The 25,069-nt window shown below is 48.0% G+C and overlaps 1 protein-coding gene across 2 annotated transcripts in view; it reads right to left on the minus strand.

The window, feature by feature from the left end:
• Window positions 1-24,376, minus strand: part of LOC147890452 (AP-1 complex subunit sigma-1-like) — a 55,070-nt gene extending 30,694 nt beyond the window's left edge. Inside the window, exons 1-2 of one of the 2 annotated variants that reach the window (XM_087390522.1) lie at window positions 23,893-24,376; window positions 23,702-23,793 (exon numbers count right to left, since the gene is read on the minus strand). In XM_087390522.1, coding sequence (XP_087246648.1) covers window positions 23,702-23,793; window positions 23,893-23,994 — 194 coding nt within the window. In that variant the 5' untranslated portion in view covers window positions 23,995-24,376. The remainder of the gene's footprint in view (window positions 1-23,701; window positions 23,794-23,892) is intronic. The other variant, XM_087390521.1, reaches the window with a different exon arrangement.
• Between the last annotated feature and the right edge of the window lie 693 nt (window positions 24,377-25,069).

The raw sequence follows: 25,069 nt of genomic DNA on the forward strand, positions 1-25,069 counted from the left end.
TGTTTAGAACCAGTGACCCTAGTAAATAGGACCTCTAGTGGGTCACTTTTTAAAACATGACCCTAGTGAACAAAACCAATGACCCTAGAGAATAGGACCAAGCTAATAGCACTAGGAGTTGCACTTGTTACACATTCAATCATAGGTATCCTTTGGACATTAATTAATGCCCCTGGCACCCTTAGGCCAAATTCAGTGGCGGTTAGTTTAATCACTTCACCATCACGTCCCCCTAACAAGGTGACTCAGTTTTAGTCAGGTGCGTTCAGAGTTCTGGTCTACTGAAGGTTGAGTTTGTTCGACTGTGCTGTGTGGTTTAGCAGCAAAGATGTCGAGCTCTCCCTTCCTCCTCCCCAGATTTCTTTGTTTCACCATCCCTAACTTTGGAGAGTCGGGGAAATTGGATGGGTCAAATTACCCGATCTAGAAGGTGAAGACCTGGAATCATTTAGTGGCTCGGAAGCTGTGGAAATTGACAACGGAAGTGGAGGCGAAGCCGGAGGATATGGTGGATAGACAGGGGAAGATACTCATGGCAGTAGACGGAGAGGAGCTCGAAGCTTGGGAAGACAGAGATGCCCATGCCCTGGCATTGATCATAGGGACTACGGTGGACTTTGTGCTTCCTCACATCCAAATGGCCAAGACGTCAGTAGAGGAGTGGGTCATTCTAAAGGATCTGTACAAGATAGACAACACATCCCGGCTTACTTCTTCAGCATCAACTCTACAACCTTGATATGGATGAGGGAGATTCAGTACATGACCACTTGACGAAGGTCAACGTGGTGAGGGATCAACTGGCATCAATTGGTAAGGTGGACTTGTGCCATTTGGCCTTGATGGTACTGAGGAGGCTACCTCGGAGTTTCAAAAGCTTTGTTACGACTGTGACAACAGGACAGAGGACCAAACCTCTCACTTTTGAGAAGTTGGGTCCATTATTGCTACAGGAAGAAGCTAGGGAGAAGCTCTACAACAACGACAAAGAAGACAAGGCGTTGCTGGCAAAGGACTACGCTGGCAAAGGGAAGGGCAAGCCTAAAAGTGGCAAGTCCAAGAAGGACGACTCTGATGATGAGGACACTTCCAAGAGGAAGCAGAAGAAGACGTGCTGCTATTGTGACATGCCAGGTCATTTTGCGAAGGACTGCACAAAGAAGAAGGCGGATTAAAAAAACAAAAGGAAGGAGTCCGACTCAGATTCAGAGGGTGACAAAGCAAATGTGGTAATCAAAGAGCTGTTCTTGGTGACATCTCCGTGTGTTACTAAGGTCAGATATGCCAACCTAGAAACCACAGTGATGATGTCTGACATTGAGATGTGGGTCGACGAGGAGTCAGATGCCTTTGTGAAGGTGAAGGACAGCATGGAGTGCTTGGAATCTGCCAGGTGCGTGGCTGTTGATACTGACACGAGGGTGGATTCCATGGAGTGCCTTTGGGTTTCATGTTTAGATGGATGATGTACTTCAGAAGGGGACAATATAGGATTACACAAGCTATTGGTATGTGCCTCGATGAGGTGCATGGCTTACTTTCAGAGCAAGCACACAGGCAGTACGACGATCTGGAATGTACTTAATGTTCTTCATTTGAGCCTTTACAGCATGTTGTGGAGAGACTCTGCTCTTCATTTGTCTCAAGTAATGCGAGATTGGAAGGAATTGGCCTTCTTTGAAGGCAGAAGGGGATGTGTGGGTGCTTCATCAAATCTCGGACACAGATTGCTAGAAGGTGATGGACAAGATATACTGAAGCCAGAAGAGTACCTACTTGCGAGCTCAGTGAGAGTTCATGGTCTAGGTTATCTAGAGATATTCATTTGTTGCGGACCTTGCCAAAGGAAGGACGGGTTGATACAGACCCTCAGAGCATGATGCTTGGAAGACTCCAGGTTGTTCACTCATTATGAGGGGGACAACTAGAAGATCGCAGCGGCTGGATTGCTCAAGTTCGAAGGCGGGAACGTGACTAGAGGTGGTGGTACCAGAGATGGACCAATGTACCAAGATGGTGTGCGGAAGAGGAACCAGACCTGGTGGAGCAGGAGTCATTGGATGAAAAGCCAGGAAAAGATTTCGACATCGTAGTGTTCCACAGGACTACGACCAGGGAGTTACTGGAGCATCGTCATCGACGTGTTGGCATTGGGCCGAGATGTGTCGGTGAGAGGGGGTGTTGGAAAGGTCACCTCCCCATCTGTAAGCCCCCATATGAGGAGAGCATGGGGGGGTGAACCTAGGGTTTGAGAGACTGACACATGAGCAGCAGCATGGCTGCCATGTGGGCAAGAATCAAATAGAGAGAGGTATCCCGGACAAGAGGCACCTGCATGGCGGGCCAAGTGGAGAGGGTAGTGGGCAGGGTCATAGCCTGCAAACAGGCCCTGAACATGGCGACACATGGTGGGTGACATCAGCAAAAGTACGGCTGCAGTACGGCAGCATGATAGAGCTGTTGGAGCAGGTTCTGAGGGCTGGAACAGGCCTGGGCAAGGGCAGGACCAGCAGGACAGAAGGGGCAGAGGTGGAGGCTATGGTGGGCCAGCCACCTGGCCATAGATGTGCCCAAGGGTAGGGCCGAATGGGGGCTGCCCTTGGGGCCTGACAGCAGCCCAAAAGGGCCTGGAAGAGGCCCTTATATAGGTCTTGGAAAGCAGCCAACCAGTCGGTTGGTTAGGGCTGCAAACCAACCAGCCAGTCGGCCCATTTAGGGTTGGCTGGTCGGTCAACCTGACAAAGGGGCTCGGCCCCTATAAAAGGAGAGGCATCAGGCCTCATTTCATATCTTCTGGAGCAGCACTTCAGGGAGCAGTAAGCAGCAGCAGAGCAGAACCAATTGGGCCTATGACCAGGAGGTGAACTGGGCTGAGGAGCTGCAGACTTAGCTCACAGAGGGCTGCCTACCTAGGCTGACACACAGGGCAGCAAGGTTGAGAAGATCATTTGGACAAAAAGTCTACATACGCTCGAGGTGGAGCACGCGGGCTCGAGTCTAGAGATAGCTAGCAGATAGGAGACCTTGTGGTAAGATCAGAGGACCACACCATTGGTGGGACTCTGGATCTACCTCTTTTGTATTGTGTCCATAGCTTTGGACGGAAATATATTATTTTGGTGTCTTCTATATCTGGCTGGTTCATTGTCTATTGATGAGTCTGCACACCTATGCTATGCCCATAAGTTTAAGAAGTTTGTGATTCCACCCCACACCACACTATGTGAGCTCCTGGGCAATTCTATCAGTCTTCCGCTGTGTGTACCGTCTATTGGTCGATTTCTAACACTTATAGGGCACGATAATGCCACACCCTATTTGGTAGAGCACCAAGGTACACTAATGCATGGAGATTTTATTGCGACCCCACACAAGGTGGATTTTGGGCAACAGGCAGAGTACATATTACACAACCAGCCAGATCCTTCAATTCGTGGGAAGCCTATTAATGAGCAGTCCATTATGATCTCGCCCATGGCAAATTCCAGCCGGAGACTTCAACCAGTGACTCTTCCAAGGGGGTGATATCCTTGAGTTACGTGCAGGGGATAGAGGCCAGTCTTCACTACTGCCTCGTAAGGATGCTTTTGGGAGAGCCTTTCCCTCTAGCATTTATTTCTCAGCTGTGTTTCAGTACAATCCCCATGAGGGAAGTTGGCCTCTAATATGCAGCCTGGACAGATTTATGTGAAAGGATGCCATATGCCCAATACGCACATGGGTTTGGGGGGTGAGTGGGACATTGATGTTCCCTTGTCAAATCTGCACTGTGCTTACATGGGCCTACCGTCTAAGGTCTAAGATAAGCGGGAAGAATGGCTCTCAGCTTTGGAAGAATATTTCAGATTATATCCAATGGATGCTGAGGGCAAGATTCTTCATGATGGCATGCACCATGCCCACACCTGGTTGAAGATGAGGATTTCATCTTAGGAGCCCTACTCATAGGCAGCCTTCAAAGACCTCATGGCTGTCATGGCTAGAAGTAAATTACCGCGGTACAGCCCAGGGTTGAAGAACTTACATGTGAGGACTGAAGACCCCTGGAATGTTGAGGAAGCAAAAGAACTTATGGAACTGTTCGAACCTGAGTATAGCATCTATAATGAAGATGATTTTCAGTTTGTTGTATTTGGGCAAGACAACATGGCCAGAGATTCAGTGGATATATGGAAAAGCAAGGAATGCTCCCAATGTGGGCAAAAAGGGACAGCAAGGCATAAAGACACATGCAAAGTATACTCCATGAAGACCAGCAATGGCTATGTGATTGTGGAGCTTCTTCATGATGAGCATGCTACATGAGATAAATGCTTACGTGACTCAGGAAGTACCACAACATCTATGGCAAAGAACTATCGGACTTTTCCTTTTGACCCAGGTGGCCTGTGAGCATGTTTATTCTACAGCAGGGAGTTTAACTATCAATTGCAATTTGAGGGCAAGATTATATTGAGCGGGAATGGTTGTAATGAAGGCCAAAAGCTTGCAAAGTTAGTGGGGGGTAGGATTATTAGTACTTGGGGGTGTCTGGAAGATAGAGAGGTCAAAGGGGATAAGGAGTACTATATAAGTACCCTCCCCTCATGTGCAATGTACTTTTAATGTGACATCTAATCCTATCTACTCTCCCTCCTCCTTCCTCCTACTTGCAACGTACCCTGTCTCTCTCTCTCTCTCTCTCTCTCTCTCTCTCTCATGTGTAGGGTAGCTGCCACACGGCAGCCTACCACTGGAAGCGCCAAGTACGGGGGGTCCCACTGCCCCGCCTCCTAGCCACGCTCAGCCTCCTTCAGCCCCCAGCAAAAGGCCCGTGGGATTGAAGGAGGGTCTTACTCTTTCTTTATTTATACCAAGTCCCTTTCATGAACCCATTGTATATGGGATTTATTCCTTGTATCCACGCGTCACATGTGCATCAAGGGGTCTCAATACCCCTCTAATTCTCATATTACCAAGGTTCCACCATGAAGGGGGTTAGGACCACACACTTTCCAACACCCCCCCATGGGCCTAACCCCATGAATAAACCTGAGCAACCAAGAAACTCTGATCACCCCTGAATAGGCAGGATCAGACTAATAATGGCGACCACCCACACAGGGCCAGGTCAACCCTCAAATCGCTGGACAGATCTCAATTCATAACATGCAGACTGACGCGGGTCATCACTTCCCATGCCAGCCGCCATCAAACTGCCACACCTTTCAAGCTGCCATCGCAGTCTTACACAGTCAGTGTCAGCCGCCACACATATTTGCACAGACGCCAAGTGTTCACACCACAGTCCGCAGCCCGTCCCTGCTCCGATACCACTGTAGGGTAGCTGCCACATGGCAGCCTACCACTGGAAGCGCCGAGTACGGAAGGTCCCACTCCCCCGCCTCCTAGCCACGCTCAGCCTCCTTCAGCCCCCAGCAAAAGGCCAGCGGGATTGAAGGAGGGTATTACTCTTTCTTTATTTTATACCAAGTCCCTTTCATGATCCCATTGTATATGGGATTTATTCATTGTATCCACGTGTCACCTGCGCATCAAGGGGGCCTCAATACCCCTCTAATTCTCACATATTACCAAGGTTCCACCATGAAGGGGGTTAGTGCCTTCTCCTTCCTTCTTCCCCTTATGTTCTCCCCCTTCTGCTCTTCTATCCTCTTCCTCTAATCTGCCCCTACCCCCTTTTCTGTGGTCCTCCGACTTACCAAAAGTCCTCCTACTATCTGCCTGGCACCTCCAGATGTTTGAGAGCCCGCGTGCTCCTCTGAGCTTGTGCAGACTCTCTGTCCAGTGATCCTTCCACCTTGCTGACCACGTAATCAGCCTAGGTGGGCAGCCCTTGCTGAGCTAAATCTGCAGCTTCTCATCTTGGTTCACCTCCTGGATATGCCCCACTGCTGCTGCTCTTGCTGCTCCTTTCTGCTCTTCAGTGGTTGCTCCAATTAATGTCTTATCGAGGCCCAAAGGCCCCTTATATAGGGGCTGAGCCCCCTTCAAAAAACCAACCGGCCAGCCCACTAGGGCTGACTGGTTTCCCCCCCACCAGCCGACCGGGGGGGGTGGGGGGTGGGGGGGGGGGGGGGGGGGAGCTCTATATATGCCCCACTGCGCCCTTATTTGCAGGTTCTTGCTGGCCTGCCTGGCCACGTGGCATCCAGCCACTGGCCAAGGCTGTTAGGAGCCTCAATCTGTCCCTATGCTGCCCCAAAAACGCTGCCCAACAGCCGCAATCAGTGCCTTATTCTCCTGCTAATTCCACCTCCTGCCGGGCTCCTGCAGACCTCTGAAACTGCTCCAAACAGTCCATACACCTGTCCGTACTGCTGACACAATCTTCTGTACAGATCCCATGCCCTAGCTGATGTCATCTGCTGAGTCATTACCCTTGCTTGCTGAAACCCTGCGCATTTCTGTCCCTTCCGAGAATGGACAGCCTCTAGACATCTCTGTCTCAGATATGCCCTCCATGGTGGCTTCTCTCTGCCAGGTACTCCCTTTCTCTACTGCCCACATGGCAGCCCATGTGACAGCTCCATGACCCATTCTATTGTCCTATGGTCCATCCCCCAAATGCACTCCTCATTTGGGGGCTCACAGGTGGGGATGTGACCAAACCCTAATCCAACACAAGTGGAGGTGCTTGACTTTGAGTCAGATTCCCTCCAAGTGCCAGAGGTAGACCCACTAGAGCTTGGGATAGTGAGACACTCAAAGGATGCACCACATGTGACAAGGTATCGGAGACATCTATTGGAGATGGGAGTGATCCACGACCTGATCATATAAAATGATCTTCAGCGATAGCCATTGTTTGGAGGGCTTACATGTTTCGCACATGGAGGAGGCAGTGGTACTGTGGACTACTTGATGGGTTCACCGCCTTTTGTGACACGGGTACAGGACTTTATAGTCCCCCCTCCCCCCCCTCATGGCGCAGACCACTCATACTTGTCATTTAGCGTCTTGATTACACTGCCAGACATAGTACGTGATCCACCACCTGTCCCCACCCAGCTGCAGGTGCATTTCAATCATGCCCTTGATGCAGTATACATGGGCCACTTATCCCGCGGGCTAGTGACCCCCATGAGAGATGATGCAAACCTCACTCTTGCCTCAGACACACTAGGGCAAATTTTCAAGACCCCGCAACGAAGGGATGACTATTTGATACGTTGGTGAGGCCGACAGCCATGTACGCAGCACCTTTCGGGGAGGTGTGACATGATTGTGGTTGAGTGGCAATGCTTCGAGAGGTTGTGGGTGAGCATGGAATCCAAGATGATTCGGAGCAAGCCTTCTATCCCCCACCAGATCATACAGGCAGAGTTTGCCATGACACCGCTCGAGATTGATGCCATTTTCCAGATGATCACCTATCTTCACAGGGTGTGGGCCTTACCTAGAGGGAGGCTACCGAGGGTGGCACTGGAGTCATCTATATGGCTAGTAAAGAGTGGGGTTCGTATGGCCTGGTATGCACGCATCTCCAAATGGTTTTACAGACAAGGCATTCTATGCTCCTGATCCCCTGGTCCCATGCAATGAGATCAACCATATTATACAGTTGGACCTACTCCATCTTTATATATCACGGACTTGGGGAGGGAATCAGGAGTTCCCCACCAAGATGCGATTCTATCGCGACCATTTCTTGAGTGTGTCGAAGGAGTTATCATCAGACCCCTGTATTTGAAGGACAGGCGAGTTTCAAATGCCCTGAGGATTGCCATTCGACAGATGCGGGTCTCATCCCATCAGTTAGAGGATTGAGACAGGGAGAGCCACAGGTACACCCAAGTAGCAACGGATTTGCAGATTATGCACTCTAGAGGAGATAGAGACGAAGGAGCATTTCCTATGTACTTGTTTGGTCTACTATGAGATCCAAGGACGCTATCACTACCTCTTCCAGGAGGGACATGGCTTCGGCCTCTTCCGTCTGATTCACTTCGAGGACCAAGTCTGCGTCAATCTCTATTGATAGAGATGAGACATAGAGAGATCCTTCTGTGTCATATCACAAAGAGCAGTGCCGCAGGAGACAGGGATAAACCAAGCTCGTGACACATCATAGATTTCTTCACATTAGAGACTGCTCCTAGGCATGTTGGGTTAGAGAAAAAAATCGACGACATGAGGGGAGCATGGATCAGTGGAATGAGACAACGACCAGTAGTAGCTCTGAGCATAATTCTGATATTGTACTTTGTCTCATAGGCCCATGAGGCCTCCTGAAGACGTAATACACCTTTCTTTCTTTCTCTTCGTGTCCCACCGAAAGGCTGCCATGGCATCAAGATCATAGTTGAAAGTCCATCACATCTTCTGCTCTCTCAGGATTTGTGTGTTTTTAATTTTGAGTTCTAGTTCTAGTTCTTTAAGTTTCTTAGTGTTGCACTCAACAAGGGTCCTAGCGAGCCCTTGACTCAGCCCATAGTGGCTTGTATGAGTTTCTTTTCTTATTGTACCTTGTCTAATAGGCCGTGAGGCCTCCCGAAGACATCTTCCTTTCTTTCGCTCTCTCTCCCCCTCCCCCATTATACACAGATGATGTGGTCCTACTCTCCTCACCAGAGGGCCTCCACCAGCATTTGGAGTTGTTATGCTCGGACACACAAATGGTTTGCAAGCTTGGGACTACAGATGGACAAATGCCACCGTTTCAGTATAGTGTTGAGGCTCCACTCATTCTGCTCACCTACCAGGAGGTGAATGAGGTAATCAGAGAGGATCTCTTGAAGAGACATACAAGACTTGGTTAGCACCTACTAAGCTTTCGGTTAAACTCAGCTTCTTCTCAAAGGAGGGGTTTACCAAACCGCCATGCTTGTCATGTGGACGGATTGGTATCCGACGTGTACTGGGTACACAAGACTAGCTCAGGTAGCCTGGGGCGGCTTAGAGCTAGGCATTCTTGATTCTCGGGTTGAGTGGCAAGGGATACGAATCAGTTAGAGGTCTTCGCTATTTTTGGCGCTTGGGGCCCGAGTCTATATAAAGGGCCCAGAGGTTCAGTTCTCAGTGAGCCGATGGGAGCAAGTCTCGTTCCCAGGTGCTAGGTCTGATCCTGGATTGAGTCGCGGACGCGCGCCTGCATCATAGCATAGCCCAAGGCCCAGCAGCAAATCCCAGGCTTCATAGCGCCACCTGGTGGTATGGGACACCAGGCTGGTTAGGATCTGGTTGGGAGTTCGTGCGAGTAGCTCAACTCGTGGCTCGGAGGGGACATCTCTTGATTCGGGATCACATCTCGTAGATGTCATGGTTGGGTGGTAAGCAGCCTGCTCAGTTTCCTCACGTTGGTGTGTTCTTGTGTTTGCTTGCAAATCATAGGTTTCAGGAGTGCTGGGATTGTGTCAGTTGGTATCAGAGCCAACTCCTGAGGTAGGAACTTTTGTTCCAAGAATTTTGGACAATTTTTTCCTCCAGGTATGCCCTAATTTCGAAATTCATGTTTATTACCCTACACGTGCCTTATGGTTCATGGTTAAGGGTGGCGGTTAGATGGGGAAAGAAGGAAGGAAAGACAGAGAGAAAGGGTGAATTCGCAAGTAGCAGGGTGGAGTGGAAGAGAGGCCATGAGAAAGGTCATCAGTTAGGGGAAGAGCTTGGGAGCAGTTCGTTAGTCGTAGGAGTTGGCGCAGGAAAGAAGTAGGAGCGAGTTTCAGAATAAAAGCAGAGACCAAGGACGGAATGGAAGGCCATGGGCAACCTTCAGGATGAGAGTAGGGAGCGGGTATTGATGGCTGGAGTGAGGATGGAGGTGCGCAGCAGATGACAGTCTCGAGGGACTGGCTTGGGCGCGAATCAGGCTAGGGAAAGCTGCGTCCAAATTTGGGCTTGGAAAGCTAAAAAAAGCAAAAGTCCTACTAAAAGTAGGGGTCTGTTTTTTTTGGCGTGCAGGCTGCTATAAGCCTGGAGTATGGCGCTCTTTGCTCAGGCAGCCATCTCGCCTGCTCTGGTTCGCAGTCCATGAGTGCGCATAGCCAACCATCCACCTGCCCTCACCTAGTACCACCCATTAGCTCAGGCTGCTATATCACCCTTCTGAGTTTGGAACAGCCATTCTCTCATAGTCTTCCAGTTCGCCACCTTGCTGCTCCTCTGCTTCCACGCTCTCCCCTCTAACGAAATCTCCAGGCAGATCGTTGTTTGCTGCCTGCTTCGGGATTCCGTTTTCTCTGCTGCCCCCTCCTTTCCTCACGACTCTCTCTCCTTTCCCTTTGGCCTTATGAGCTCCTTCACTCCACATCCTTTATGGCTGATTCTGTAGACCCTGAGCTTGCGATGGGAGACCAAGATATGAACTACCATGCGGAGGATGACCAGGGTCTCTACGATGATCTGATTACGAAAAAAAGCCTTCAGTGAATTCACCACTGCTCTTGATGGAAAGTTTGAGCAGGTTAACACGAATCAAACGGGGTTGACACAACAACTCCAAGGGATTCAAACTACACTCACACTTTTGACTAGCACTGTTTAGGCGCTCACGCATGTGGATGCCATGGCTTCAGTGTTAGGTCCGAACATTACTCCATATCCTTTCCCTGGAGACCAGGAGTCTCGTACCAAGGAGGTTGTTGACACTTGGTTGCACAAGTGGCAAGTACACTTCCAGTTTCACCCTTATCCAGATGACAAGAAAATACAGCTTGCATCTGGGTTTATGTCAGGAAAGGCTTTATTGTGGTGGAAGAAACTCCAACCCAAGCCTGCAACATGGATAGAATTCGAAGGGGTCTTCAGGAAAGAGTTTCTGAAGGAGGAAGATTATGATATCGTAGGCAAGCTCAAAGCCCTCGATATGTCCAAGCTGAATTTGAATTTTGAGGTTTATCTTCAGAGGTTTCGGGATTTGCACACCACAGCTACAAAGATGGATCCAGTGACCTTGTTAGGTTTCTTTGTGGATAATTTGCCTCACTCGTACAAGTTACAGATCAAGAACAACAAGTGTACCACGTTGCAAGAGGCCATGAATTAGCGCGCATTTATGATGATCCCATGGCCAGCGCAAAGGGAACCACAATTGCCGACATGGGTGGAAAGAACAAGAGGAAGTTCTTCCAGTCTACCACTGGTACCGGGGAGTCGAAGTCTATAGACAACGCCTCCAAGAAACATTTGACTCAGGCGAAGAATGGTCGTGCCTGTTTCCTTCGTACCTTGAAGCTAAAGAAGGAAGGGTGTTGCTTCTTCTGCGAGGAGCGGGGCCACACTAAGAATGATTGTCCTAAGCGCAAGAACCAGAAGCAAGCGCCGGGACCGAAGCTCCAGGCGGGTCCGGGTACCAAAGCTAAGGGAGCTAATCAAGTTTCGATGACAGGTATTTCTGTAAATGTCATTACCGGCCCACTTTCTTGTAATTGCACTTTTAATACCTCGTTATTTGGTTCCCATGATCTTTTCCGAGTTTATGAAGAAGTTAGGGACCAAAAAGTTCACATTCTCTTTGACCCGGGCAGCTCTCACAACTTTGTTAATTACAAACTTGTGCAGAAGATGGGGCTGTCCACGATACCTAGCGATCACACCTATGAGGTGTAACTTCCAACTAGGAAGGAATTTTGGGATCGCAAGATTGAAGCGCTTTCTATCCGGATTCAAGATTACACAACGGCTCTTACATGCTATGTCATGCACTTGGAGCATGTGGACTTGTTAATCGGAATAGAGTGGTTTAAAACCCACGATATTCGGATTGGATGGAAGGACCATACTCTTTCTTTTTTGGATAAGGACACCCAATTTTGTATTCAGTGTGATAACATTCCCTCTTCTCAGGGACCTATTGTATTTGCGATGCAGCTTCAGAATATATTAAACACTTCCCATTTCGATGTCTATCAGTGTGTTTTGATTCCGCTTTCTTCATTTGTTGTCTCTGTTAATAACAAGAATGATTTAAGTGTGTTTGAACATCGTGAATTGAGAACGTTGTTAGATGATTTCATGGATGTATTCCCTGCTCAACTGCCGGAAGGTTTACCTCCAGAACGGGCAGTAGATCATCGCATAGACTTAGTACCTGGGGCTCAACCTATTAGTGTTCCACCTTATAGGATGAGCCAGCTTGAGGAGGATGAGTTAGCTTCACAGCTACAGGATTATTTGAATATGGGCTATATTCGCCCAAGTAAATCACCTTGGGGAGCACCTGTCCTCTTAAGAAAGAAGAAAGATACTACATAGAGAATGTGTATAGATTATAAACAATTGAATAAAGTGACAATTAACAATCGATACCCTCTACCTCGTTCCGATGATCTAATAGACCGTTTGGCCGGAGCGAAGTATTTCACTAAGATTGATTTGCGTACGGGATATCACCAAATCCGTATCTATGCTAAACACATAGATAGAACCGCATTCCGAACTAGGTATGGCCACTACGAGTTTCTTGTATTACCTTTTGGTTTGACCAATGCTCCTGCCACGTTCCAGCAAATGATGAACGATTTGTTCCGAGATTTTCTGGGCAAATTCGTTGTAGTGTTCTTAGATGACATCTTAGTATATAGCCGAACGCTAGAGGATCACATAGGACACCTCCGGATTGTCTTAGTTATTCTAAGGCAGCATAAGCTCTATGCTAAGATGAGTAAATGTGACTTCTTTATGAAGGAGATCATTTACTTAGGACACAAGATTTCTTCTGAAGGTATTAGCATTGATCTGGATCATATCCAGAAGGTTTTAGAATAGCCTATCCCTCAGACTGTGAAACAACTTCGTTCTTTCCTAGGATTTACGGTATTTCTACGGAAGTCTGTGCGTGATAATTCACACATCACGGCACCCCTAACAAACATATTGAAAGGTCGTGGACGCAGGTCTACCCAACCGATCTCTTGGAATGATGCATTGAACAAGGCTTTTGAAACCTTGAAGTTTTCTATCAAGGAAGCACCCATTCTTGCATTACCCGATCCTACCCGGCCTTATGTTTTAGAGGCCGATGCGAGTGATTTTGCGATTGGGGCAGCTTTATTCCAAGAGGACAGACCTGTAGCTTTTGAGAGTAAGAAGCTGGACGACACCCAATATCGTTGGCCCACACTAGAAAAAGAACTCTATGCAGTAGTGTATGCCCTGAAGGTTTGGAGACACTACTTGTATGGTTCGAAGTTTCTTGTATTGACCGATCATCAGTCAATCAAGTATGTGTGTGATGGGTCTGAATTGAGGGAACGGAAAGCTAGATGGGCAAAATTAATGCAGGATTTTGATTTTGAAATACGTTATCGCAAGGGTTCGTTGAATAGTGTGGCGGATGCCTTAAGTCGAGTCAAGTTTGTAAATGCTATGTCATTTACAGAAATATTCTCATACCTATTTCAATCCTTGAGAGGGCTTTGCGCAACTGATAGTCATTTCAGTTCTTATTGGCAGAAAGTCCAAGATGGGAGCTCCATGGTTGACCAAGACTCAGGGATTGTGCCCCCTACGGTACAGGCGGCGGGAGGTCAGTGGATGATTAGGAACGGCTTGCTGTTCCGGAATGGAAAGATTTGTGTGCAAGATGTTCTGGAACTTCAATCCAAGATTCTCTGGGAGTGTCATGATGCTCCTAGTGCTGGACATCCGGGTATACATCGGACTCTGTCTCTTGTGAAGCGTACCTTTTATTGGCCTAAGATGCGTGTTACCTACTAGAACAACTATTTCAGCTGTTCAGCTGGCTCACGAGTTTATGGACCACTTGTTTAAGCTGTATGGTTTGCCCTCTGACATAGTCAGTGACAGGGACTCGAAGTTTACAAGTAACTTTTGGACACTTATTTTTGAGAAGTTAGAAACTACTCTAAGTATGAGTTTCTCAGATCATGCACAAACTGATGGTAGTACAGAGAAGGTCAACCAATTGCTTGAAGATATGCTTCGGGCATATGTTTCTAAGAGACAATCTTCATGGAAAGATTATCTACCTATGATAGAATTTGCTTATAACAGTGCAAATTCGATACTGGTTACAGTCCTTTTATGCTTATGTACGGGTTTCAACCTAAGTCACCAGTTATGGTTGGGTTAAAGGGAATCCAAAATGATGTGGCAAAGACCTTCTTGCAAGACATGCAGGAAATGTTGCAGTTTGCCAAGGAGTCTATTAGAAGTGCCCAAGATCGGGACAGATTTTATGCTAATAGACATCGTTCACCTAGAGAGTTCTCTGAAGGAACGATGGTATATTTGTGAATTCCCAAGGAATCCAAGGGCCTAAGTACTGGTTTGGTTCCGAAGTTATCCCCCAGATAATGTGGTCTGTTCAAGGTAATTAAAAGAATTGGACCAGTTGCATATCGACTAGAATTGCCTCCTGATGTTAAAGTACATCCAGTATTTCATGTCAGTATACTGAAAGAAGTATTGGGTGCGGATGATCAACTTGTTTCTCCTCAAGAAATAATAGAAGTTACAGATTTGACTTTTATTCCACACGAACCTGAGTGTATTCTTGAATTTCGTGAAAGACGGATTCATAATAGAACTATCACGGAATACAAAATCAAGTGGAAGGATTGTGTTGAGGAGGATGCAACATGGGAGACATTACAGAACCTCCAGAGGACATTCCCGGGTTTTTTAGCGAACTCAGGAGTGAGTTCTTAGAGGAGGGGAAGTATGTCATGTGCACGGATTGGTATCCGACATGTACTGGGCACACAAGACTAGCTCAGGTAGCCTGGGGCGGCTTAGAGCTAGGCATGCTTGATTCTCGGGTTGAGTGGCAAGGGGTACGAACCAGTTAGAGGTCTTTGCTATTTTTGGCGCTTGGGGCCCGAGTCTATATAAGGGGCCCAGAGGTTCAGTTCTCAGTGAGCCGATGGGAGCAAGTCTCGTTCCCAGGTGCTAGGTCTGATCCTGGATTGAGTCGCGGACGCGCGCCTGCATCATAGCGTAGCCCAAGGCCCAGCAGTAGATCCCAGGCTTCACAGCACCACCTGGTGGTATGGGAAACCAGGCTGGTTAGGATCTGGTTGGGAGTTCGTGCCAGTAGCTCAACTCGTGGCTCGGAGGGGACATCTCTTGATTCGGGATCACATCTCGTAGATGTCATGGTTGGGTGGTGAGCAGCCTTCTCAGTTTCCTCACGTTGGTGTGTTCTTGTGTTTGCTTGCAGATCAGAGGTTTCAGGAGTGCTGGGATTGTGTCAAGGCTACACCCAGATTCATCTCCCACATGCAGAATGGTCAGATTCAGGTTTCTTCACACATGTGACAGGTTGAGACAGAACGGGCAGAGGGCATCCCACATGTGAGATAGATCTATGCTTTATGTAATATGCAGGAGACCAAAACAGGGGATCACTTTGTATTCAAATGCCATGTGTACTACGAGATCCGTGGATGACATAATTGTCTATTTAATTAATAGCACTGTTGGCCTACTTATATAGATTCTGGCACATCCTGATCAGGGGCATTTGGTAGTTTGCCTTCTTGAGGCCCAAAGACATAGAGAGCAGCTTATATGCATTTTCTGAAAACAGTACAGTTTCAATCTCATGACAATCACTCACAAGATTGAAAAGCATTATCTCAGTCATGAATAGCAGGAACTCGCTACTATGACATCCCCAAACATCATCAGTGCCCAACAGTAGGTGTAGAGCATAATATCATCATATGCTATCACACATACATATACACACACCCACACATACTTGAGCATCCATTTATACAAAGATCTGTGTACTGAGTTTCTGTCAGCACTCCTGAGGGGAAGGGTAGACTCTAGCACTTAAGGTCTAATTATCACATTCTCTTCATTCGGGCTACGACGACTTTTGAAGACTATACAATTTCATCTTCTTTTCTCCCAAAAGAGCATTTCTAGCTGATAGAGCAACACGCCACTTAAGATAGAAAGAATTTATTGCATCAGCAGCAAGAGGCAACATGGACAAAAACTTCACAGTGAGAAGGTCAGCACTTAGGTGTACTGCAGACGTCTGGACTTCTTCCCTGCAAGGACACTCTCCCTATATGGTACTGCTGATAGATTCCTAGGTTCACTGGGGCATTCCTGCCCTCCACAATGCTCTCCAACAAGGTGCTGATCTGGAGGCGGGAGTATCCATGGAATGCTCAGCCCCTGCACCGGTGAATGCTGCAAATGCCTCCAGGGGAGGCCTTTATATGGCCTAGAACTGGCAAATCAGCTGCAGACTGGCCAACCAGTCTGTCAGCCAACCATATGCCCACAGACCAGCCGACCAGGTATGTGGGTCTGCCAACAAGCCTACTGCCAATCCAGACTGTGCCCTCCTGCATATATAAGGCCTTTTCCATTGCAGGTCATCTGCGAGTCCCAGATCTCTATTGCTGCTTCTGTACGACACCTGTACCTGCTGCTGAACCTGCTGTACAGCTGCGCTCAACAGGTACGGTCACAGCCCTTCTTTCCTGCTGCTGCGCACTGTTGCAGCCCTTGTGCCTTTTGCTCAGGCTCATCGCTGGGCTCTTTCCCTCCCCACAGCTAGACCGTGTGTGCACTCTTTAAAGACTCTTTGGGCTGCTCCAAATAAACCCTAACAAGGAATATGATCTGCTGCCCATGTTGGACCAAGTTCAAATCACACCTTGTACCCAAAAAGGGTATTTTTCCTCAGAAAGTGAACCAAGGACTAGACCATAAGCCCATGAAAGAGGATCTGCTAAATAACAATATATCAAAACCTGGAGGAAAGAACAATCCGTATGAAAAATTTAACTGTATGCTATTATGTATTTTTACTTACCATGCACACAGATACTAGTTTGAGAGTGGACCCCTGTGACAAGTTATAGGCATTAGTGTCCACGTGAAGAGAAGTACCTCTTGAGAGGGAGATTAACCATACCCAACAGGGACGTTCAAACCTACAAACTATTTAGAGGACCTGCTATATCAAAACCTGGAGGAAAGAACGATCCGCCATGAAAATTCAACTGCATGCTATTATGTATTAATATCAAGTTTTTACTTATCATGCAGTCAGATACTAGTTGTCTCAACCTAATGTTTAAGAGTGGGCCCCTTGCGGCGGAGTTATAGGCATTAGTGTTCCACAAGAAAGAGAAGTACCTCTTGAGAGGGAAATTAACCATACCCAATGGGGATCGATCAAACATGCAAACTCTATACTATGTGATGGGTTGCCAGCACCCCCCCCTAGCAACCACCCTCGTTGCCATCTTGCAGGATATCATCTACAGCTTGTGCGTCATATGGGAGTGAGGAACAATGGGATCTCGGGTGATTGCAGAGGCACATGCCTTTCTACAAGACTTGTCCTGCAGGTGTCTTCTACATTATCATGGAGCAAGGCATTTGCTCGTTGTACAGTCCTCCACCCTGGTTGTTAGCCCTTGTTTCAGAGATTGCCTTGGCAGTGAGCTGGGTTCTCTGTGAACAGGATGGTTGCCTGCCAGTTTTTCTTACTTGCTTTTCTTCCATGATCAGCACCACATGGATAGCTGATTTGTATAATTGGTTTTTTTCCAAACATTAATAGAAAGTCCCGTTCTCTGGCAAAAGATGATTCTGTTTGAATAAACTGCAAATACACTTGTCACAAACTCACTGGACTGAACTGAAGCCCAAAGTATGCACATAAGCATGGATAAACCTTCACGCTCAGATCTGGAAAGCGACAGGGAGGTTAAGTATATATCTTCAGAAATAGGACCAAAGATGAATAAAATGTGAACTCACAACCTACACCATGTGGAGAGTGGGATGCTACTCCACAAGTGCTAGATCTGAAGTTCCAATTGTTGCCAATCGGCCTGCTCTTTCCTTCTGCTGCTCAACAGAAGGACCTTTTGTCATCCACTTGCTAGTTTACATGTGTGCTTACATGTCAGAGCTTTACTATCTTTCCTACTTAGGTTGGCCACGTGGCTGAAGCACATACACTTGCTACTTGAACATTTTGGTCTAAATCACTCCCAGAAGTCCTTTCACAAGCTTTGATTTTGTGGGGGCCTGCGTGTTGGAAAGGTCACCTCCCCATCTGTAAGCCCCCAAATGAGGAGAGCGTGGGGGAGGGAGACCTAGGGCAGGATGTGCCCAAGAGAGAAAAAGGAGAGTACCTGGATGCATCAAAGTGGCTGCAACACATGGCATCGAGACCATGGCAGATGGCGATGCATACATGGCATAGATCTGGCCTGGAAGAGACATATCTGGAGCAGCACGAGATGGCGGGGTATCCCAGTGTACAGGCGCCTACATGGCAAGCTATCTGGCAAGGTGTGTGGGTAGGCACATGGCCTGCAGCATACCCTAAAGATGGCGCAGGAATATGGCGGGACAGATCAGCAAACAGGTCGGCCAACAGTAGAGCTGGTTGGGGCTGGTTGAGCCAGCCAACCATGCTTTGGTTAGGCTGGTCAAGAGGGCTGGGTCCCTGCATGGAACAAAGGCTGAAAAGGGCCTAGTGAAGTCCCTTATATAGGGCCCTGGTTGGGCTGGTAGGGACAGCCAACCAGGTCGGTTTTCAGCCAGACTGAGTCGGCCAAAATAGGGCTGACCAGTCGGTATTTTTGCCAGGCCTCAGGGCCTATAAAAGGAGAGGCTCAGGCCTCATTTCAATATCCAGCAGTGCAGCTTCAGCAGAGCAGAAAGGAGCAGCAGAGCACAACCCTTGGGGCCTACATCCAGAAGCTGAAGGAGTACCAGTGTTGCTGCAGACTTAGCTCAGTGTGAGGCTGAGACCTTGGCTGTTTTCTAGGGCAGCAAGGAGCTGAGGTCAAGGGACCAAAAGTCTACAGAAGCTCCAGGTGGAGCATGCAGGCTCGAGTCTAGAGATAGCCAGCTGATAGGAGAAGGACCTTGTGGTAAGATCAGAGGACCACACCATTGGTGGGACTCTGGATCTATCTCTCTTGTATTGTGTCCATAGTTTTGGACGGAAATATATATTTTGGTGGTTTCTCTATCTGGCCGGTTCATTGTCTATTGATGAGTCTGCACATCTATTGAATGCACATAAGTAAAGAAGTTTGTGATTCCACACCCCACACCGCACACTGTGTGAGCTCCTGGGCATTACTATAAGTCTTCCGCTGTGCGTACCCTCTATTCGGTATTCTCTAACATGGTATCAGAGCCCAAGTAGGAGGCTCACAGGTGTGGAAGCCTGAAGGCAGGGACCTTGCTGAAGGACGACCCTGATTCAAAAGCTCTAGGGAATCGACTTCCACGACTGGAGGATTGTGCCCTTGCGAGAAGAGGGTGACTCAGGTTCAGTCAGGTGCGTTCAGAGTTCTGGTTTACTGAAATTGAGTTTGGTTGACTTTGCTGTGTGGTATAAACAGCAGAGATGTCGACCTCTACAGCCCCTGCTTCCCTTACTCCTCCCCCAGTTTTCTCTCTTTCACTATCCCTAACTTTGGAGAGTCTGGAAACCTGGACGGGACTAATTACTCGATCTGGAAAGTGAAGATCCGGAGTCATTTAGTGGCTCGGAAGTTGTGGAAGCTAACCACGGGAGTGGAGTTAAAGCCGGAGGACATGGTGGACAGGAAAGGGGAGATACTCATGGCAGTAGACAGAGAGGAGCTTGAAGCTTGGGAAGACAGAGATGCCCATGCCCTGGCAATAATCATAGGGACTACGGCAGACTCCGTGCTTCCGCATATCCAGCTGGCCGAGACGTCAGTAGAGGCGTGGGCCACCCTGAAGGATCTGTACGAGATGGACAACACCTCTTGGATTGTGCTTCTTCAGCATCCACTCTACAATCTTGATATGGAAGAAGGAGATACGGTACATAGCCATTTGACGAAAGTCAAGGTGGTGAGGGATCAGCTGGCAACAATTGGTCAGAAGACAGACTCATGCCATTTGGCCTTGATGGTACTGAGGAGACTGCCTCAGAGTTTCAAGAGCTTTGTTACGGCTGTGACAGCAGGACAGAGGACCAAACCTCTGACGTTTGAGGAGTTGTGTCCATTACTGCTCCAAGAGGAAGCTCGGGAGAAGCTCTACAACAAGGACAAAGACGACAAGGCGATGCTGGCAAAGGATTCCGCTAGCAAAGGAAAGGGCAAGCCTAACGGTGGCAAGTCCAAGAAAGACGACTCTGACGACGAGGGGACTTCGAAGAGGAAGCATAAGAAGAAGTGCTTCTACTGTGATACGCCAGGACATTTTGCTAAGGACTGCAGAAAGAAAAAGGCGGATCTGAAAAACAAAAAGGAGTCTGACTCAGATTCAGAGGGAGAGGCCAAAGCAAATGTGGTAATCGAGGAGTTGTTCCTGGTGACATCACCGAGTGTTACCGAGGCCAGATATGTTGATCCAGAAATCACAGTGAGGATGTCTGACATAGAGATGTGGGTCGACGAGGAGTCAGATGCCTTTGTGAAGGTGAAGGACAGCATGGAGCGCTTGGTACCTTCCAGGTGTGTGGCTGTTGACACTAACACGAGGGTGGATTCCATGGAAGGCCCTGGGGTCTCATGGTCAGATGGATGCTGGAGTTCAGAAGGGGACAGTACAGGATTACACAAGCGCTTGGTGGATGCCTCAATGAGAGTTTGCTTTCAGAGCGAACATTCAGGCAGTACAACAGTCTGGTATGTATTTGATATTCTGCATTTGAGCCTTTATAGCATGCTGTGGATAGACTCTACTCTTCATTTGTCTCAGGTGATAAGAGATTGGAAGGAATTGGCCTTCTTCGAAGGTAGAAGGGGAAGTATTGGTGCTCCTTCAAATCTTGGACGCAGATTGCTAGAAGGTGATGGACAAAGAGTACTGAAGCCAGAAGAGTACCTGCTTGAGAACTCAGCGAGAGTTTATGGTCCAGGTTATCTGGAAATATTCATTGGTTGCAGACCTTGCCAAAGGAAGGACGGGTTGAAACAGACCCTCAGAGCATGGTGCCTGGAAGACTCCAGGTTGTTCACTCATTATGAGGGGGACAACTGGAAGATCGTGACGGCTGGATTGCTCGAGTTCGAAGGCAGGAATGTGACAGAAGATGGTGGTGCCAGGAGGTGCTACCAGAGATGGATCTGTGTACCAGGATGGTGTGCGGAAGCGGAACCGGACCTGGTGGAGCAGGAGCCACTGGATGAAAAGCCAAGAAAAGATTTCGACACCAAAAGGTTCCAGAGGACTACAACTAGGGAGTTACTGGAGCATCGTCATCGACGTGTTGGCATTGGGCTGAGATGTGTCGGTGAGAGGGGGTGTTGGAAAGGTCACCTCCCCATCTGTAAGCCCCCAAATGAGGAGAGCGTGGGGGAGGGAGACCTAGGGCAGGATGTGCCCAAGAGAGAAAAAGGAAAGTACCTCGACGCATCAAAGTGGCTGCAACACATGGCGTCGAGACCATGGCAGATGGCGATGCATACATGGCATAGATCTGGCCTGGAAGAGACATATCTGGAGCAGCACGAGATGGCAGGGTATCCCAGTGTACACGTGCCTACATGGCAAGCTATCTGGCAAGGTGTGTGGGTAGGCACATGGCCTGCAGCATACCCTAAAGATGGCGCAGGAATATGGCGGGACAGATCAGCAAACAGGTCGGCCAACAGTAGAGCTGGTTGGGGCTGGTTGAGCCAGCCAACCAGGCTTTGGTTAGGCTGGTCAAGAGGGCTGGGTCCCTGCATGGAACAAAGGCTGAAAAGGGCCTAGTGAAGTCCCTTATATAGGGCCCTGGCTGGGCTGGTAGGGACAGCCAACCAGGTCGGTTTTCAGCCAGACTGAATCAGCCAAAATAGGGCTGACCAGTCGGTAATTTTGCCAGGCCTCAGGGCCTATAAAAGGAGAGGCTCAGGCCTCCTTTCAATATCCAGCAGTGCAGCTTCCAGCAGAGCAGAAAGGAGCAGCAGAGCACAACCCTTGGGGCCTACATCCAGAAGCTGAAGGAGTACCAGTGTTGCTGCAGACTTAGCTCAGTGTGAGGCTGAGACCTTGGCTGTTTTCTAGGGCAGCAAGGAGCTGAGGTCAAAGGACGGAAAGTCTACAGAAGCTCCAGGTGGAGCACGCGGGCTCGAGTCTAGAAATAGCCAGCTGATAGGAGAAGGACCTTGTGGTAAGATCAGAGGACCACACCATTGGTGGGACTTTGGATCTCTCTCTCTTGTATTGTGTCCATAGTTTTGGACAGAAATATATATTTTGGTGGTTTCTCTATCTGGCCGGTTCATTGTCTATTGATGAGTCTGCACATCTATTGAATGCACATAAGTAAAGAAGTTTGTGATTCCACAACCCACACCGCACACTGTGTGAGCTCCTGGGCATTACTTTAAGTCTTCCGCTGTGCGTACCCTCTGTTGGGTATTTTCTAACAGTGCGTGCGCGTGCACGCACACACACACACAAGGGAGGAGCCTGAAATGCCTTCTGAACTATCCTTCTGCTCTAGGTGTTTGCTCTCTTGTGTTGAGCTCTATGCCCTAGGACCTGTCGGAACTATTGTTTGCTGGTGCCTTTTGCTGCACTGTGCTTGCTGCCAAATGACATTTGCTAGTGCCTGGCGTAAGGCTGGAATACATGTTCTGAATTGTGTAAACCCTCCCCCCCCCCCAAAAAAAAAAAAAAAAAGGAGGGCTTTATAGAGGGCTGAATGCCTCTGATGTGGCCGACCAGATCTGTCACCATCTCTGGGTCTGCTGACCTCACTTACCCGTTTTTCAGCCAACCTGGAACAGCAGCCAACAGACTGCCCTACTGACTGACCAGTATTGGCCAACAGTCTTGCAGGCATGGCCTAATAATGTCCCATTGCCAAATGCCATACCTGAAGTGTGGTCCCAGGGATAGTCAACACCATGGCTGTCCCCTAATGGACAGAAATAATAAGATGGGTGAGTCTAAATCAAATATCTTATGTGCTGCTCACATGGCACCCATGTGCTACCCATGTGGCAGGCTGTTTATCCCTCGTCTTTCCCCTATACCTCTATCGGGGGTCGTATCCCTGTGCTTTCCTCATGCGGGGGTTTACATGTTGGGCGTTGACCCTGTTTCTCTAATATGATGCACATAGTTGTTTTACTTCTCAATCATGTGGCCGTTGACCTTTGGCCCCCATGATCTATTGAGGATGCATGGATGCTTAATGGTAAACGAGTCAGTGTTACAATTTATTACTGATGATAGTAGTGTGGTCTTGGTATGTTTGCCATGAACAGATTGTGAAGCTTACCTCTTAATAGTCTTGAACAGTGGGGCTTCCCTTCCCCACTATAAGAAGGGGTTTGCACCTCACTTCAAAGAGTACTGACTTCAGTGTAGAAAGCTGAGAAAGCGTGGCTTGGGAGAGCACATCACACCTGTACGATCAGCCTGCTTTGGAACAGCATCATGCAAAGGACAAAATCTACTCTCGTTCATCCATTTGTCGCTCATCAATTTCCATGAAATTGTCTTTCTGCCGCTTTATGCATATGTGCAAGGCGATTCTCTAATAGAGTAGGCTCATGCATGTTTAGGATAATTTACACCAAGGTTTTAGATTGTTGCAACCTTGCACATTTTGGGAACCGGATAAATAAGATGACCGTTTGTTAGTTTAAAGAACACGGAAACAAAAGTCCAAAGTTCATGCTAAAGACCTACCGGTCGACTATGTTCGCACTGGAAAAACAAACACAAGGCTGCTTCCAAAACAAATTAAAATGGACCAGATGTTTATGAATGGTAATTTAGATACCAGAGATTTCGCCAACAATCTAAACAAGAACCTTACCGTTTGTATACAACCCTCAGACCTTGCCATTCGACGAAGTTGCAAAGCTTTGGTCCCCTTGATAAAACGAGTCCACTAAGCTCTCGTATGACCTGCAACACCAAGTCAGTACGTGTTCAAAAAGGTAAAGCCTAATCAGGTGCTGTTAAAACCATTCCCCAAATAGCACAACAATATTGCCCTGGTCTCACCTTAGTCCTTTCCTTTTGAGAGTATGGTGAATACCACTTGGTAAGACGTACTTTGCCTTGCCGGCTGATCAGCAATACAAAATGAATCTGTCGTACACCCATGTTTGCAACCCGGTTAACCGACAGAAAATTGAGTTAATGATTTAAATTTGCATACCCTTGCGTAAATCAGCTTTCTACTAGATGACTCGGGCCGAGCTTCTTAAAAATTCTCTCTTATCGTTTCTTGTGGCTACGCATGTAAAACGCAATTGAAGTTGTGCTACTGGTAGTGCCCGATACGCAATTGAACGGGTAGTGCCCGATTCACGGCCAAAAGAACCTGCATTGCTCGAAGAAACTACATAACGAAAGACGAACTGAAAAAGAGAGATACGGAAAGTCATCGGCAAGGAAAAAAAACAAATGGGTAAGCGTAGACGGTGCAAATTCGAGACAAGGGCCAACTGGGTATCGAGTCGAGGGCAGGATGGATCCAATTCTACGAGTCGCACATTTTGAGCAATTGTCGATCGATCCAAACAAGCAGATTGCGGGCAGCAGAGAGACTCGATAACCACAATGACAAGAAGGATCTGGTAACAATATACTTCAGCAACGATTACGCAGTGCAACTAAACAGGAGATCTGGGACTTACCATGATGATCTCAGGATCTAAAACCCAGTTCTGAAAAATAGAGGTGGTGGAGGAAGATGGATGGGGATGGTGATGGTGATTGTGATGGTGATGATGGTGATGGTGATGGTGGTGATGGATGGTAATGGTGGTGGTGGTGATGATGATCATGATCATGATCATGAACCTTTTGAGGGCGTTCATGTGGTGGTGGTGATGATTGATGACCATGATCATGAACCTTTTCACAAAGGTTTCACGTCCTGCCCGACCAAGGTCATGCAGGTGGCCTACCCACGTGGCAGCATCCCAGCCCAGGAACATCGCCCCAACGAAATCTCGTTTGTGCACGTGTGAAGATTGAGAAATACGGTGGAATACTCAGCGCACTCGTCCACTTGGACACTCACCACACTTGTCCTAGCGCATCTGAAACCCCCCTTATTTCGACACCTTTCCCCAAGGAGCATTGACAATAGGTTCGGAATTACCACTACTTCCCTTGTGAGAAGCACGCAAGAAGTTTTGAAACCTTAAGCCACTCAATGACCCAATGCAAG

Source organism: Dipteris shenzhenensis, chromosome 19 (genome assembly GCF_047967505.1).
Source record: "Dipteris shenzhenensis isolate YYH24624 ecotype China chromosome 19, Dip_SZ_1.0, whole genome shotgun sequence".
In the NCBI taxonomy this organism is placed as follows: Eukaryota; Viridiplantae; Streptophyta; class Polypodiopsida; order Gleicheniales; family Dipteridaceae; genus Dipteris; species Dipteris shenzhenensis.